At 46.3% G+C, this 18,587-nt stretch overlaps 1 protein-coding gene across 1 annotated transcript in view; it reads right to left on the reverse strand.

Moving 5' to 3' along the window:
• Positions 1 to 18,587, reverse strand: part of LOC106592565 (voltage-dependent P/Q-type calcium channel subunit alpha-1A) — a 284,893-nt gene that overhangs the window by 55,191 nt on the left and 211,115 nt on the right. The window contains exons 21-29 of the mRNA XM_045692074.1: positions 16,502 to 16,555; positions 15,173 to 15,329; positions 5,588 to 5,989; positions 5,430 to 5,545; positions 3,343 to 3,647; positions 2,929 to 3,067; positions 1,503 to 1,632; positions 657 to 716; positions 285 to 391 (exon numbers count right to left, since the gene is read on the reverse strand). Coding sequence (XP_045548030.1) covers positions 285 to 391; positions 657 to 716; positions 1,503 to 1,632; positions 2,929 to 3,067; positions 3,343 to 3,647; positions 5,430 to 5,545; positions 5,588 to 5,989; positions 15,173 to 15,329; positions 16,502 to 16,555 — 1,470 coding nt within the window. The remainder of the gene's footprint in view (positions 1 to 284; positions 392 to 656; positions 717 to 1,502; positions 1,633 to 2,928; positions 3,068 to 3,342; positions 3,648 to 5,429; positions 5,546 to 5,587; positions 5,990 to 15,172; positions 15,330 to 16,501; positions 16,556 to 18,587) is intronic.

An 18,587-nucleotide genomic window follows, 5' to 3' on the forward strand; every position in this document is an offset into this window, starting at 1 on the left:
CATAAATAATGACAAGAAAGAGAGACACACAGACAGTGTTAGACCAGGAAACAGGGCAACAGGCACAGAGGAAACGAGAGACGGAGGGATGAGAAAGAGAGAGATCATGGAAATACAGGAAAGAGAGACACATATATAGTGTTGAGCCAGTAAGGGCCAGACAATGCATCAGGCAAAGGAGTGAAAGACAACTGAAAGACAGGGTGATGAAAAGAGGAGTGTGAGTCCAGAAGGGGGAGACAGTGCTGAGGGGGAAGGGGGGAGGTTTCGAGGGGGACACTTACGTGAAGGCGAAGGCCACCAGAGCACCACTAACCACTATAAAGTCCAGGATGTTCCACAGGTCCCTGAAGTATGAACCCTGATGTAAGAACAGGCCTAGCACCACCATCTGGGGACAGAGGAAAGGAGAGGCGTTAGTGTACACACACACACACACACACACACACACACACACACACACACACACACACACACACACACACACACACACACACACACACACACACACACACACACACACACACACACACACACACACACACACACACATACACACACACACACACACATAGGGCACTCATGAACGCAAGCACACTCACACAGGCACACACATATACAGACTCTAAAACAGACATTAACACATTGTATAGTACCTTGATCAACATCTCAAACGTGAAGACGCCCGTGAAGACATAGTCAAAGTATTTCAGCACCTGAGAATGACAGAGTAGAGGTACCAAGATAGATCACATACCTGTACACTGTACATACACATTATAGAAATAGATAGATCACATACCTGTACACTGTACATACACATTATAGAAATAGATAGATCACATACCTATACATACACATTATAGAAATAGATAGATCACATACCTGTACACTGTACATACACATTATAGAAATAGATAGATCACATACCTATACATACACATTATAGAAATAGATAGATCACATACCTGTACACTCTACATACACATTATAGAAATAGATAGATCACATACCTGTACACTATACATACACATTATAGAAATAGATAGATCACATACCTGTACACTGTACATACACATTATAGAAATAGATAGATCACATACCTGTACACTGTACATACACATTATAGAAATAGATAGATCACATACCTATACATACACATTATAGAAATAGATAAAGGAAGAAAGACAGAGGCAGACAAACGGACAGAGAAAGACAGCAACAGGAATACAGACAGAGACATAGAGACACTCACACAGACAACAAGAGAGAGAAGACAGAGACAGACAGACGGAGAGAGACAGAGACAGACAGAGACAGACAGACGGAGAGCGACAGAGACAGACAGACAGACAAGCGCAGAGGCGTTGTCTCATGTTGTTGAGAGCCGATTCAGAGAAATATATACACAAAACACGATTGGAAAGACCAACAGACACAGCCGGATAGAAAGGAAAGCACAGAAGAGAAACAGGAATACAGACAGATGTGTGTTGTCTCACTTGGTTGCTTGGTGACTCAGGACAGACAGGGTCTTCTGCAGCCAGGGCGATGCTGCTCATAGCGATCACAGACAGGATACTGAACTCAAAGTACTTCCTGGTCAGGATGTAGTGGCAGCACCTACGGAACCTGCAACACACACACGCACAATACAACGCACCCACAAAGTGATGCATACTGTTTCAATAGTTTGTGTAGCTAGCTTGTTACTCTGTCTTATTTCTCTAGGAATCATGGGGCTCCTTGCATGTTCCAACACTTGACCAAATGGACTACGCATCCGGGAACTTTGTCTGTGCTCCGTTTTGTGTGGTTAAGATTGGACTGGTACTCCCATCTTCAGTTTCCTGAATGGAACATAACTTCTCTCTCTATCACACATACACCATATGACCAAAAGTAGGTGGACACCTACTCGTCGAACATCTCATTCCAAAATCATGGGCATTAATATGGAGTTGGTCCACTCTTTGCTGGTACTGGATATTGGAACATTGCTGTGGGGACTTGCTTCCATTCAGCCACAAGAGCATTAGTGAGGTCGGGCACTGATGTTGGGTGATTAGGTCTGGCTTGCAGTCTGAGTTCCAATTCATCCCCAAGGTGTTCGATGGGGTTGAGGTCAGGGATATGTGCAGGCCAGTCAAGTTCTTCCATACCGATCTCAACAAACCATTTCTGTATGGACAACACTTTGTGCACAGGGGCATAGTCATGATGAAAAAGTAAAGGGCATTCCCCAAACTGTTGCCACAATGTTGGAAGCACAGAATCATCTAGAATGTATGCTGTAGTGTTAAGATATCCCTTCACAGCCTCCCGAGTGGGGCAGCGGTCTAAGGCACTGCATCGCAGTGCTAGAGGCGTGACTACAGATCTGGGTTCAATCCTGGGCTGTGTCGCAGCCGCCCATGACCGGAAGACCCATGAGGCGGCGCACAATTGGCCCAGCGTCGTCCGGGTAAGGGGAGGGTTTGGCCGGCCGGGATGTCCTTGTCGAGCTTTACACCACTTCAGCCAACACTTGGCATTGCGCATGGTGATGTTAGGCTTGTGTGCGGCTGCTCGGCCATGGAAAACCCATTTCATAAAGCTCCCGACTAACAGTTCTTGTGCTGACGTTGCTTCCAGAGGCTGTTTGGAACTTGGTAGTGAGTGTTGCAACCGAGGACAGACTATTTTTACGCACTACGTGCTTCAGTACTCGGCGGTCGATTTTATACACCTGTGTAGCAACGGTGTGGCTGAAATGGCTGAATCCAGTCATTTGAAGGGGTGTCCACATACTTTTGTATATATAGTGTACAACACCCACGTACACACACACACACACACACACACACACACACACACACACACACACACACACACACACACACACACACACACACACACACACACACACACACACACACACACACTCACGGGTTGGTGGTGGACAGTATGAAACAGGAGCTGAACGGGGGCATTGGTTTGGGACCATCTTCATCGCCCCCTTCATCCTCCTCTTCCTCCTTCTTCTCCTCATCCTTCTTTTTCTGGTCTGTGTTAGCGTTCTTGTTCACTGAGATGAAGACAGAGGAAAAAAGGAGAGAGAGAGAGAGAGAGAGAGAGAGAGAGAGAGAGAGAGAGATGAAGAGAGTCAAGAGAGTGTCAAAGTATTAGAATGATCCAAAATACAAACATTCACTACCCACACAAAAACTCTCTCTCACACACACACACACACACACACACACACACACACACACACACACACACACACACACACACACACACACACACACACACACACACACACACACACACACACCCCCACCTTCCCCCCCACACACCCACCTTGCAGGATGGCATTGGTGGAGGGATATGGATAGACAGGAGGCATCATATCCACGACCGTATGAGCCGGCTTGGCCATACTGGTCAGAATTAGACTGTCCATACTATGGTGGTGTGTGTCTGCTGTCACACTGCGGTTCAGGAAGTTATTCACAAGGTCAGGGTGGTCCGGGGGCAGCGGGTGGAGTGTGTTGCTGTGTAGTTTGCTGTTGTTGAGGAGGTTGTCTAGGTCTTCACTGTACTGACTGTCCTGTCTGAGGATGGGCCGAGCGGTGGAGAGGTTGGGGCCACCGCAGTGGTGGTCTCTGATGGAGGGATGGGGGGTGGGAGGAGAGGGAGGGAGAGGGAAAGAGAGGAAGAGTGAGAGGGGGTAGAGGTTGGGGGAGGCAGGCGCAGGACAGTGACATCTTGAGAAACACAGTTAGTATGCTGCTCATGTAATGACATACAGTACAGGACTCTGGCTTAGACAAATCAATAGCAATATACACTACCGTTCAAAAGTTTGGGGTCACTTAGAAATGTCCTTGTTTTTGAAAGAAAAGCAAAAAAAATTGTCCATTAAAATAACATCAAATTGATCAGAACTACAGTGTAGACATTGTTAATGTTGGAAACGGCAGATCTTTTATGGAATATCTACATAGGCGTACAGAGGCCCATTATCAGCAACCATCACTCCTGTGTTCCAATGGCACGTTGTGTTAGCTAATCCATGTTTATCATTTTAAAAGGCTAATTGATCATTAGAAAACCCTTTTGCAATTATGTTAGCACAGCTGAAAACTGTTGTCCTGATTAAAGCAGCAATAAAACTGGCCTTCTTTAGACTAGTTGAGTATCTGGAGCATCAGAATTTGTGGGTTCGATTACATGCTCAAAATGGCCAGAAACAAAGAACTTTTTTCTGAAACTCGTCAGTCTATCCTTGTTCTGAGAAATTAAGGCTATTCCATGTGAGAAATTGCCAAGAAAATGAATATCTCGTACAATGCTGTGTACTACTCCCTTCACAGAACAGCGCAAACTGACTGACTCTAACCAGAATAGAAAGAGGAGTGGGAGGCCCCGGTGCACAACTGAGCAAGAGGACAAGTAAATTAGAGTGTTTAGTTTGAGAAACAGACGCCTCACAAGTCCTCAACTGGCAGCTTCATTAAATAGTACCCGTAAAACACCAGTCTCAACATCAACAGTGAAGAGGCGACACCGGGATGCTGGCCTTCTAGGCAGTGTTGCAAAGAAAAAGCCATAGCTCAGACTGGCCAATCAAAAGAAAAGATTAAGATGGGCAAAAGAACACAGACACTGGACAGATGAAGATGGGAAAAAAGTGTTAAGGACAGATGAATCCAAGTTTGAGGTGTTCGGATCACAAAGAAGAACATCCGTGAGATGCAGAAAAAATGCTGGAGGAGTGCTTGACACCATCTGTCAAGCATGGTGGAGGCAATGTGATGGTCTGGGGATGCTTTGGTAGTGGTGAAGTGGGAGATTTGTACATGGCCATGTCATGCCCTGTGGGCGGCGCTTAATTGTAGCCAATTTCCTCCTACAACAGGACAATGACCCAAAGCACAGCTCCAAACTATGCAAGAACTATTTAGGGAAGAAGCAGTCAGCTGGTATTCTGTCTATAAGGGAGTGGCCAGCACAGTCACCGGATCTCAACCCTATTGAGCTGTTGTGGGAGCAGCTTGACCGTATGGTACGTAAGAAGTGCCCATCAAGCCATTCCAACTTGTGGGAGGTGCTTCAGGAAGCATGGGGTGAAATCTCTTCAGATTACCTCAACATATTGACAACTAGAATGCCAAAGGTCTGCAAGGCAGTAATTGCTGCAAATGGAAGATTCTTTGACGAAAGCAAAGTTTGAAGGACACAATTATTATTTAAATAATAAGTCTTGACTATATTTCCTATTTATTTTGCAACTCATTTCATGTATGTTTTCATGGAAAACAAGGACATTTGTAAGTGACCCCAAACTTTTGAACGGTGGTGGATATACCTTTGATCCCCAAAGGAAACATTAGGTTTGATATTGACAGATTCAGATACAGACACACGGATCCTCTGTCACTCACTTTCTAACTCGATGCTGTCGGCTCCTCTCTCCATGCCGATGACGCCTCGGCCTCCTCCCCTCCCCCTCTACCTCACCCCCCTCCCCTACCACTACCCCTTCTGTCCCCTTACCCTTATGCCTTCTCCCTCCCTCCTCCCCCTCCCTCCTAACCCTCCTGTGCCTCCTCTTCTCATCCCCCACTCCTCCCTCGCTATAATGCGGTGACACACTCCTCCCCTCCTTCCCTTCTTTATGCCTACATCTCCTTCCATGTTCCCTTCTTTCTTCAATACCCTCCAGCGTCTGCAGGGACAATCTGCTCCCCCCGTGCCCCTGACGGGCCTCTCTCTCTGGGCCACTAACTCCCCTTGGTTCACCCCCCCTGTTTCTCTGATGATAGCAGGCCTGGCGTCTGATGTATTCTTCAGCTCTCTGGTGGCCCAGGTTGTCCTGCGGGTCTAGAGGAGGCTCTCCAGGCCGGGTCTTGTTGGTGTTGTTGTTGCGGTTGTCCTGGGGGTTGACCACCAGCGGACGGTCCAGGTGGGTCTTCATGTCCCCCGCACGATGGGGGTACGACACCTGGGGAGGGAGGGGGTTAAGGATGGTGTTATCTTCTGAAACTGGATCCATAAGTTACTTTATATAGGCAAACAACAAGGTTAGAATCCTAACACGTGGACCTCAAGTTAAGATTCTTCCATAAATAAAGAAAACACTATGTTTATTCTCTTCTAACTTAAATCCTCTCCTGGGCCCTACTCCTACTCCTAGAACCAGAGAGATACAGAGTTTAGTAAACAGTCCGCCATTTTGTCACCAAAGGTTCTAATTGTGGATGTAATTAGTGGGACATTTTTGGCACCAATAGCTACCAGTAATTTACCAAAGTCACCGGAATCGTCTGTAATTGTCACGTCCTGACCAGTAATAGGGGTTATTTGTTATTGTAGTTGGGTCAGGACGTGGCAGAGGGTATTTGTTTTATGTGGTTCGGGGTGGTGGTTTTGTAGAAGGGTATTTGATTTATGTATTCCGGGGTTTTTGGGCACTGTTCTATGTTTATGTATTTCTATGTTTAGGTTAATGGGGGTTGGACTCTCAATTGGAGGCAGGTGCTTTCTCGTTGCCTCTGATTGAGAGTCCTATATATGGGTATGTGTTTGGTTAAGTGTTTGTGGGAGATTGTCTCTTGTTTTGCCTGTGTGAGCCTTACAAGACTGTTTTGTTGTTCGTGAGTTTGTTGTTTTGTTATTTTGGTGTTCACTTTGATTTCAAATAAATATCAAGATGAGCATCCACATTCCTGCTGCGTTTTGGTCCTCCATTCCCGACGACAACCGTTACAGAATCTCCCACCACAAATGGACCAAGCAGCAGAGTAAGGAGCAAAGGGATTTCGAGATGGACTGGCGGGAGAAATGGACCTGGGAGGAAATTCTGGACGGGGCTGGACCTTGGCACCAGGCTGGGGAATACCGTCGCCCACGGGAGGAAATCGAGGCAGCCAAGGCGGAGAGGCGGAGGTATGAGGCCTTGTACGCGCTGAGGGAGAAGCACGAGAGGCACCCCCAATAAAAAAATTTGGGGGGGCACACGGGTAGTTTGGCTGGGCCAAGGAAGAGCCATAAGCCAGCTACCCGTGATTATATGGAGGACCGTATGGAGTGGAGGGCTCCGTGTTTTGCTGAAGTGCGCACAATCTCGCCCATACGCACGCACAGTCCAGTGCGAGTTATTCCAGCCCCTCGCAGATGCCGTGCTAGAATGGGCATCCAGCCCGGTAGGAGGATGCCTGCGCAGCGCGTCTGGTCACCGGTGCGCCTCCTAGGACCAGCCTACCCTACGCCCACTCTACGCACGGCAACCATCAGGCCCCTGCACAGCCCAGTTCGCCCTGTAGTAGCCCTGTACGAGCGGGGTGCTAGTAGTTCCATCCAGCCAGGACGGGTTGTGCAGGAGGTGAGATCAAGACCGCCTGTGCGCCTCCATGGCCCAGTGTTTCCAGTTCCTGTCTCTCGTGCGGACCCGGAAGTGCGAAACCCCAGTCTGGCACGTCCAGCACCACGCACCAGGCTTCCAGTGCGTCAGCCCAGTCTGACTCGTCCTGTTCCCGCTCCCCGCACTAGCCCAGAGGTGCGTGTTCCCAGGCTGATACCTCCAGTACCAGCACCACGCATCAGGCTTCCAGTGCGTCAGCCCAGCCTCGAGAGTTTGGCAACGGTGTGCAGTCCAGAGTATCCGGCAACGGTGTGCAGTCCAGAGTATCCGGCAACGGTGTGCAGTCCAGAGTATCCGGAAACGAGGGGGACTGCCAGCGACCCGGAACCGAGGGGGACTGCCTACGGCTCGACACTAATCAAGTCTGTCTGCATTCTGGAGGACAGTAGGCCGGAGCCAGAACCACCTCCTGTATAGGTGGGTTGGGGAGGGGGGGTATAGCACAAGTGCCGTTGGTGACGGCAGCCACCCTCCCTTCCCTCCCTTTAGTTTAGGGGGATTTTTTTGTTGTTTTGGGGTTTTGTTTATTTATGAGGTGCATCCGGGGTCTGCACCTTTAGGGGGGGGGTACTGTCACGTCCTGACCAGTAATAGGGGTTATTTGTTATTGTAGTTGGGTCAGGACGTGGCAGAGGGTATTTGTTTTATGTGGTTCGGGGTGGTGGTTTTGTAGAAGGGTATTTGATTTATGTATTCCGGGGTTTTTGGGCACTGTTCTATGTTTATCTATTTCTATGTTTGGGTTAATGGGGGGTTGGACTCTCAATTGGAGGCAGGTGCTTTCTCGTTGCCTCTGATTGAGAGTCCTATATATGGGTATGTGTTTGTGGGAGATTGTCTCTTGTTTTGCCTGTGTGAGCCTTACAAGACTTTTGTTGTTCGTGAGTTTGTTGTTTTGTTATTTTGGTGTTCACTTTGATTTCAAATAAATATCAAGATGAGCATCCACATTCCTGCTGCGTTTTGGTCCTCCATTCCTGACGACAACCGTTACAAGAGATCTTCTGTTGATCTTCTGTTGAATCTGACAATTAATCTGGATGGTTGTACAGTCGTCTCAAATAAAACTGAAGGACCTCGGCGTTACTCTGGACCCTGATCTCTCTTTTGAAGAACATATCAAGACTGTTTCAAGGACAGCTTTTTTCCATCTACGTAACATTGCAAAAATCTGACATTTTCTGTCCAAAAATGACGCAGAAAAATTAATCCATGCTTTTGTTACTTCTAGGCTGGACTAGTGCAATGCTCTACTTTCCGGCTACCCGGATAAAGCACTAAATAAACTTCAGTTAGTGCTAAATACGGCTGCTAGAATCCTGACTAGAACCAAAAAATGTGATCATATTACTCCAGTGCTAGCCTCCCTACACTGGCTTCCTGTTAAGGCAAGGGCTGATTTCAAGGTTTTACTGCTAACCTACAAAGCATTACATGGGCTTGCTCCTACCTATCTTTCCGATTTGGTCCTGCCGTACATACCTACACGTACGCTACGGTCACAAGACGCAGGCCTCCTAATTGTCCCTAGAATTTCTAAGCAAACGGCTGGAGGTAGGGCTTTCTCCTATAGAGCTCCATTTTTATGGAATGGTCTGCCTACCAATGTGAGAGACGCAGACTCAGTCTCAACCTTTAAGTCTTTACTGAAGACTTATCTCTTCAGTAGGTCCTATGATTAAGTATAGTCTGGCCCAGGAGTGTGAAGGTGAACGGAAAGGCTGGAGCAACGAACCGTCCTTGCTGTCTCTGCCTTGCCGGTTCCCCTCTTTCCACTGGGATTCTCTGCCTCTAACCCTTTTACAGGGGCTGAGTCACTGGCTTACTGGTGTTCTTCCATGCCGTCCATGGGAGGGGTGCGTCACTTGAGTGGGTTGAGTCACTGACGTGGTCTTCCTGTCTGGGTTGGCGCCCCCCTTTGGGTTGTGCCATGGCGGAGATCGTTGTGAGCTATACTCGGCCTTGTCTTAGGACGGTAAGTTGGTGGTTGGAGACATCCCTCTAGTGGTGTGGGGGCTGTGCTTTGGCAAAGTGGGTGGGGTTATATCCTGCCTGTTTGGCCCTGTCCGGGGGTATCATCGGATGGGGCCACAGTGTCTTCTGATCCCTCCTGTCTCAGCCTCCAGTATTTATGCTGCAGTAGTTTATGTGTTGGGGGGGCTAGGGTCAGTCTGTTACATCTGGAGTATTTCTCTTGTCTTATCCGGTGTCCTGTGTGAATTTAAATATGCTCTCTCTAATTCTCTCTTTCTCTCGGAGGACCTGAGCCCTAGGACCATGCCTCAGGACTACCTGGTATGATGACTCCTTGCTGTCCCCAGTCCACCTGGCCGTGCTGCTGCTCCAGTTTCAACTGTTCTGCCTGCGGCTATGGAACCCTGACCTGTTCACTGGACGTGCTTGTTGCACCCTCGACAACTACTATGATTATTATTATTTGACCATGCTGGTCATTTATTAACATTTTAACATCTTGACTATGTTCTGTTATAATATCCACCCTGCACAGCCAGAAGAGGACTGGCCACCCCTCATAGCCTGGTTCCTCTCTAGGTTTCTTCCTAGGTTTTTGGCCTTTCTAGGGAGTTTTTCCTAGGGAGTTTTTCCTAGCCACCGTGCTTCTTTCACATGCTTTGCTTGCTGTTTGGGGTTTTAGGCTGGGTTTCTGTACAGCACTTTGAGATATCAGCTGATGTACGAAGGGCTATATAAAAATACATTTGATTTGATTTACAGTAATTTTGGTAATTAACAGGTAATCTATGGTAACTTTGGTCATTCAGACCTGAATAACTTAATAAAAAATGTATTCACATATTGTCCATAAGTTTCAAATGATAGACCATATGGTTCAAAGAGAAAATAGCCTAGTTAATGGAAAAAGCACTTAACAACGGCATTATTTTCGATCAACTCTTCCAACTGTTGACTTTTTTCACAACTGCCACCAGTTTTGCGGCAGAATATTTACAACAATGAAATAAATAAAAGTCTAAAGAAATATAGAAAGAATATTTTATGCTGAAAATCATATTAAACACAAATGGTTTAAGTTTAACTAAGTTGATTCTTTATTTTTAGGACAATGTTTTACAGTTTAGTCATTCCATTTATTTTCAAATCATCTTATTTTACATGTGGTAAGGCCACACAGAAGCCCAGAGTTAATTACAGACACCTGTGATCATCTGAAGGACCCCAAAGGGTCGCTAGATGTTTGATAAATGACATCAAATCATTGAAAGTGACAGAAATTCTGATAGTTTACTGGCAAAATTCAAAAGTTCCAGTAATATCCCTTTGCAACCATAGGCACCAACATGCAGTCCATTATAAACCATAGGCACCAATATGGGGTCCATTTTAAACCATAAAGGGAAAGGGGGATACCTAGTCAGTTGTACAACTGAATGCATTCAACTGAAATGTGTCTTCCGCATTTAACCCAACCCCTCTGAATCAGAGGCACCAATATGGCGCCAATTATAAACCATAGGCTCCAATATGGCGGCCATTATGAACCATAAATCTCAAGTTTGCCGAAATACTATATATATACACAGTTGACTCCTGATGATTGCCAACTCCATTGGAGTACATTACATTGCAGTTTATCAGTCTCAATTCGTGTACCGATACATTACATTATTGATTGCTCTGGATATTTAGGCACAGATTGCTTCTAAGCACTTTGTGATGTAATTGCAAAAAGCGCTATATATTTTGATGCATTCTCCACTTTAGCACACAGTCCCAAGCCATATAAAATATATACAAAATAAAATATATGTCATATATTTTTTGGACAAAATATATGACCTGACCAGGGAAAACACACATCCCCAGCACCAATAAGACATGGATCATATATACCAGGATTGGACTGTATATACACTACCGGTCAAAAGTTTTAGAACGACTACGATTTTTCTTTATTTTTACTATTTTCCACATTGTAGAATAATAATAGTAGTGAATAATAGTGAAGACATCAAAACTATGAATCATGTAGTAACCCAAAAAGTTTTAAACAAATCAAAATATATTTTATATTTGAGATTCTTCAAATAGCCACCCTTTGCCTTGATGACAACTTTGCGCACTCTTGGCATTCTCTCAACCAGGTTCATCTGGAATGCTTTTCCAACAGTCTTGAAGGAGTTCCCACATATGCTGAGCACTTGTTGGCTGCTTTTCCTTCACTCTGCGGTCCGACTCATCCCAAACCATCTCAATTTGGTTGAGGTCGAGGGATTGTGGAGGCCAGGTCATCTGATGCAGCACTCCATCACTCTCCTTTTTGTTAAAATAGCCCTTACACTGCCTGGAGGTGTGTTGGGTCATTGTCCTGTTGAAAAACAAATGATAGTCCCACTAAACCCAAACCAGATGGGATGGTGTATCGCTGCAAAATGCTGTGGTAGCCATGCTGGTTAAGTGTGCCTTGAATTCTAAATAAATCACAGACAGTGTCACCAGCAAAGCACCTCCACACCATAACACCTCCTACTCCATGCTTCTTGGCGGGAAATACACATGCGGAGATGTCTAATGTCTAATGTCCATTGCTCGTGTTTCTTGGCCAAAACTGGTCTCTTCTTCTTATTGGTGTCCTTTAGTAGTGGTTTCTTTGCAGCAATTTGACCATGAAGGGCTGATTCACTCATTCTCCTCTGAACAGTTGATGTTGAGATGTGTCTGTTACTTGAACTCTGTGAAGCATTTATTTGGGCTGCAATTTCTGAGGTTGCTAACTCTAATGAACTTATCCTCTGCAGCAGAGGTAACTCTAAATCTGTCATTCTGCCCCTGAGCAAGGCAGTAAACACACTGCAGTACACACACTGTTCCCTGGGCGCCGAAGACGTGGATGTCGATTATGGCAGCCCCCCGCACCTCTCTGATTCAGAGGGGTTGGGTTAAATGCGGAAGACACATTTCAGTTGAATGTATTCAGTTGTACAACTGACTAGGTATCCCCCTTTCCCTTTCTCTGATGAACTTATCCTCTGCAGCAGAGTTAACTCTGGCTCTTCCTTTTCTGTGGCGGTCCTCATGCGAGCCAGTTTCATCATAGCGCTTGATGGTTTTTGCAACTGCACTTGAAGAAACTTTTTGATGTCAAAGTTTTTGACATTTCCCGGATTGACTGACTTTCATGTCTTTAAGTTTTGATGGACTGTCATTTCTCTTCGCTTATTTGAGCTGTTCTTGCCATAATATGGACTTGGTCTTTTACCAAATAGGGCTATCTTCTGAAAACCTTGTCACAACCTTGTCACAACACAACTGATTGGCTCAAACGCATTAAGAAGGAAGGAAATTCCACAAATTAACTTTTAAGAAGGCACACCTGTTAATTGAAATGCATTCCAGGTGACTACCTCATGAAGCTGGTTGAGAGAATGCCAAGCGTGTGCAAAGCTGTCATCAAGGCAAAGGGTGGCTATTTGAAAAATCTCAAATATTAAATATATTTTGATTTGTTTAACACTTTTTTGGTTACTACATGATTCCATATGTGTTATTTCATAGTGTTTATGTCTTCACTATTATTCACTACTATTATTATTCTACAATGTAGAAAATAGTAAAAATAAAGAAAAACCCTTGAATGAGTAGTTGTTCTAAAACTTTTGACCAGTAGTGTATATACACAGTATATGTTTATCTGAGGCTCTATGGGTAACATTTTACATTACCGTGTTGTTATTACTGTGTAATCATTCAGTACAGTACTACAATTATAGTTACTATTTTTTACACTACATTTACACTGTACGATTACAGTTACTGTTTAAGTTACACTGTACTTACATGCATAACTAGACAGTAATAAAGGACTGTGAAGTGTCCCTGTTTTATTCCCTCACCTCTCCCTCCTCCTCTCCCCTGACCTTCCAGTCCTCCATGTCTCTCACCTCTCCCTCCTCCTCTACCCTGACCTTCCAGTGTCTGTATCTCTCACCTCTCCCTCCTCCTCTCCCCTGACCTTCCAGTGTCTGTATCTCTCACCTCTCCCTCCCCCTCTCCCCTGACCTTCCAGTGTCTGTATCTCTCACCTCTCCCTCCTCCTCTACCCTGACCTTCCAGTGTCTGTATCTCTCACCTCTCCCTCCTCCTCTCCCCTGACCTTCCAGTGTCTGTATCTCTCACCTCTCCCTCCTCCTCTCCCCTAACCTTCCAGTGTCTGTATCTCTCACCTCTCCCTCCTCCTCTCCCCTGACCTTCCAGTGTCTGTATCTCTCACCTCTCCCTCCCCCTCTCCCCTGACCTTCCAGTGTCTGTATCTCTCACCTCTCCCTCCCCCCTCTACCCTGACCTTCCAGTGTCTGTATCTCTCACCTCTCCCTCCTCCTCTCCCCTGACCTTCCAGTCCTCCATGTCTCTCACCTCTCCCTCCTCCTCTACCCTGACCTTCCAGTGTCTGTATCTCTCACCTCTCCCTCCTCCTCTCCCCTCAACTTCCAGTGTCTGTATCTCTCACCTCTCCCTCCCCCTCTCCCCTGACCTTCCAGTGTCTGTATCTCTCACCTCTCCCTCCCCCTCTCCCCTAACCTTCCAGTGTCTGTATCTCTCACCTCTCCCTCCTCCTCTCCCCCTAACCTTCCAGTGTCTGTATCTCTCACCTCTCACCTCTCCCTCCCCCTCTCCCCTAACCTTCCAGTGTCTGTATCTCTCACCTCTCCCTCCCCCTCTCCCCTGACCTTCCAGTGTCTGTATCTCTCACCTCTCCCTCCTCCTCTCCCCTGACCTTCCAGTGTCTGTATCTCTCACCTCTCCCTCCTCCTCTCCCCTGACCTTCCAGTGTCTGTATCTCTCACCTCTCCCTCCTCCTCTCCCCTGACCTTCCAGTGTCTGTATCTCTCACCTCTCCCTCCCCCTCTCCCCTGACCTTCCAGTGTCTGTATCTCTCACCTCTCCCTCCTCCTCTCCCCTGACCTTCCAGTGTCTGTATCTCTCACCTCTCCCTCCCCCTCTCCCCTGACCTTCCAGTGTCTGTATCTCTCACCTCTCCCTCCTCCTCTCCCCTGACCTTCCAGTGTCTGTATCTATCACCTCTCCTTCCTCCTCTCCCCTAACCTTCCAGTGTCTGAATCTCTCACCTCTCCCTCCTCCTCTCCCCTAACCTTCCAGTGTCTGTATCTCTCACCTCTCCCTCCTCCTCTCCCCTGACCTTCCAGTGTCTGTATCTCTCACCTCTCCCTCCCCCTCTCCCCTGACCTTCCAGTGTCTGTATCTCTCACCTCTCCCTCCTCCTCTCCCCTGACCTTCCAGTGTCTGTATCTCTCACCTCTCCCTCCCCCTCTCCCCTGACCTTCCAGTGTCTGTATCTCTGACCTCTCCCTCCTCCTCTCCCCCTGACCTTCCAGTGTCTGTATCTCTCACCTCTCCCTCCCCTCTCCCCTGACCTTCCAGTGTCTGTATCTCTCACCTCTCCCTCCTCCTCTCCCCTGACCTTCCAGTGTCTGTATCTCTCACCTCTCCCTCCTCCTCTCCCCTAACCTTCCAGTGTCTTAATCTCTCACCTCTCCCTCCTCCTCTCCCCTAACCTTCCAGTGTCTGAATCTCTCACCTCTCCCTCCTCCTCTCCCCTAACCTTCCAGTGTCTGTATCTCTCACCTCTCCCTCCCCCTCTCCCCTGACCTTCCAGTGTCTGTATCTCTCACCTCTCCCTCCCCCTCTCCCCTGACCTTCCAGTGTCTGTATCTCTCACCTCTCCCTCCTCCTCTCCCCTGACCTTCCAGTGTCTGTATCTCTCACCTCTCCCTCCCCCTCTCCCCTGACCTTCCAGTCCTCCGTGTCCATCTCGTTGTACAGGGCCTCTCTGCTGGTCATCAGGTTCTGTCTCCTTATCTCACTGGTCCTCTGTTCCCACACTGATTTGCCACCAGCCTTATTATTCTTCTGCTGCTCCTTACTGTGGGGAGAGATAGGGGAGAGAAAAAAGAAAGAAAATAAGGAAGATAGAAGAAGATGATACGGAGAGGAAGAGAGGGATAAGAAAGAAGAGAAGAGAAGGGGATCAGTTGTGAATGTTGCTAGAAGAGATAACTAGATGGTTTTTTCTCCCAGCCCCCCTAAGCGATGATATCATAGACCCAACAGCAGACAGACAGCCAGTGAGAAGAGTCCCTGTAGCCCACATAGGAATACATTGCAGAGGTGGATGTGATGATGATGATGATTACGATGATGAAGAAGATTGATTATGATGGAAGTGCCAAAACATCAACAGATACCTCAAATTAAGGTATTTTTTACACATCAATTGTTTATTACAAGATTTTGTTGAATAAACATTTTTGTTCATTGAAGTTTTAAACCACATTCTTTTACCAAAATTATATCAACAAAATCTCAAACAGTTTGTTTCAATGTATACAAACGATTCCATTATTGCGAGACAAAGACAGAGACAAAGACATAGCCATGGACTTTTGAGAAGGTACGGGGTGAAATGTGTTACAGCCGTCAGCCCCCCCTCAACTGCACCCCCACCCCCGGTCCCCTCCCAAATGACCCCTCCTCGAGCACCTCACTAACACCACTTACCTCCAACGATTCAGATAGTTCAGATCATTCTAGACGTAAATGAACTGACAAATCCTCATAGAAAAGAATGGTCAGTTTTCAATTCAAATATGACATTTCAATTCATCCTTTTGAATCTACTGAATTGAAACTGGAATTGACCCCAACGAAACCAGCTAGCCAGTTTATCACACCTACTAACAAAATGACAGCCAGCCAGAGTTGAACAAACAAACACCAAAACAAGGATCAGGAATTAGGATTGGCAAAACCCAAAAATGTTCCCAAAGTTCCCAGGTTTTCCAAAAACCCCAACTGGAATATTCCAACTGGAAATTAAAAAAATTATATTTTTTTTTACCCCCGGAAGTCTTTAGAATTTTGCAACCCTAATCATGAAACAGCACGGAAAGACTGAAAAAACCACACTAACAAAAGAACGACACAAACAAAAAAATAAAGGAAAAACAACATCAGAAAAGGATGGATGAGGAAAGGATAAAATGAAGAGTAAAAAATAAAAAAGTAAAGCGTAAAATGAAATAAACGAGTAAATACCAGTCAAGCACATTCTCTGTGGCATCGATACGCTCAGTTTTTGTTACTGTCACTCTGAAGAGGAGACAAGGAGGGAGGGAGCGACACAACCAACATAAAAACAACACCGCCACAACCTTCCTCCCACCACTTCTACCGTACACAACGTTTATATACAACCTTCTCACAACATTTCCTTTTTTCTTTCTGTCCACAACGTTTCCACAACGTTGAGATGAGTGAGTGTGCTCAGAGTGTTGTTAGTGTAATGAGAAATAGGGGTGTTCGGAATAGGGTTAGTAAGGTGAATCGGATAAAAACAATATCCTCCCTCCACCTCTACTATATACAACGTTTATACAACGTTTATACAACGTTCGCAAGAGTGAAAGAGTGAGTCCTGGCTGTTAGTGTAAGGAGATGTGGCAAATCTTCTCACAACATTTACAGAACCTTCAGACAACCTGTAGACAATGTTTAGAAGAGTGAGTTAGTGTGTTCGTGTAGGAAGAAGGTTTGGAGTAGGGTTAGTTACGGTAGGTGGCGTGTATAAAAACAGCGCTGCTACAACCTTCCCATGTTTAAATAACCTTTAGACTCGGGTTGTCATGATACCAGTCTCACAAGAAAACAAAACATAAAGCGGACTTCAAACCAAATCAAATTTTATTAGTTACATGCGCCAAATACAAAAGCGAAATGCTTACTTGCAAGCCCCTAACCAACAATGCAGTTTAAAAAATACGAATAAGAAATAAAAGTTACAAGTAGTTAAAGAGCAGTGTGTGGCGGCACCGGTAAGTCAAGGTCATTTTTTATTTTTTATTTATTTAATTGGCAAGTCAGTTAAGAACAAATTCTTATTTTGAATGATGGCCTGGGAACAGTGGGTTAACTGCCTTGTTCAGGGGAAGAACAACATATGATTATTTTATTTTAGTTTCTTTTACCTTGTCAGCTCAGGGATTTTATCTTGCAACCTTTCAGTTACAAGTCCAACGCTCTAACCACTAGACTACCTGCCGCCCCATATGTACATGTAGGTAGAGTTATTAAAGTGACTATGCATAGATAATAACATCGAGTAGTAGCGGTGTAAAGGCGGGGGTAGGGGGGGTGGCAATGCAAATAGTCTGGGTAGCCATTTGACTAGATGTTCAGGAGTCTTATGGATTGGGGATAGAAGCTGTTTAGAAGCCTCTTGGACCTAGACTTGGCGATCCGGCACCACTTGCCGTGCGGTAGCAGAGAGAACAGTCTGTGACTAGGGTGGCTGGAGTCTTTGCCAATTTTTAGGGCCTTCCTCTGACACCGCCTGGTAAATAGGTCCTGGATGGCAGGAAGTTTGGCCCCAGTGACGTACTGGGCCGTACACACTACCCTCTGTAGTGCCTTGCGGTCGGAGGCCGAGCAGTTGCCATTCCAGGCAGTGATGCAACCAGTCAGGATGCTCTCGATGGTGCAGCTGTAGAACCTTTTGAGGATTTTGAGGATCTGAGGACCCATGCCAAATCTTTTCGGTCTCCTGAGGGGGAATAGGTTTTATCATGCCCCGTCGATACGAATGGGGGCGTGCTCAGTCCTCCTTTTCTTGTAGTCCACAATCATCTCCTTTGTCTTGATCACGTTGAGGGAGAGGTTGTTGTCCTGGCACCACATGGCCAGGTCTCTGACCTCCTCCCTATATGCTCTCTTGTCATTGTCGGTGATCAGGCCTACCACTGTTGTGTCATCTGCAAACTTAATGATGGTGTTCGAGTCGTGCCTGGCCGTGCAGTCATGAGTGAACAGGGAGTACAGGAGGGGACTGAGCACACACACCTGAGGGGCCCCCGTGTTGAGGATCAGTGTGGCGGATGTGTTGTTACCTACCCTTACCACCTGGGGGCGGCCCGTCAGGAAGTCCAGGATCCAGTTGCAGAGGGAGGTGTTTAGTCCCAGGGTCCTTAGCTTAGTGATGAGCTTTGAGGGCACTATGGTGTTGAACGCTGAGCTGTAGTCAATGAATAGCATTCTCACATAGGTGTTCCTTTTGTCCAGGTGGGAAAGGGCAGTGTGGAGTGTAATAGAGATTGCATCATCTGTGGATCTGTTGGGGTGGTATGCA

The sequence above is a fragment of the Salmo salar genome, chromosome ssa12 (assembly GCF_905237065.1).
Source record: "Salmo salar chromosome ssa12, Ssal_v3.1, whole genome shotgun sequence".
Taxonomy (NCBI): domain Eukaryota; kingdom Metazoa; phylum Chordata; class Actinopteri; order Salmoniformes; family Salmonidae; genus Salmo; species Salmo salar.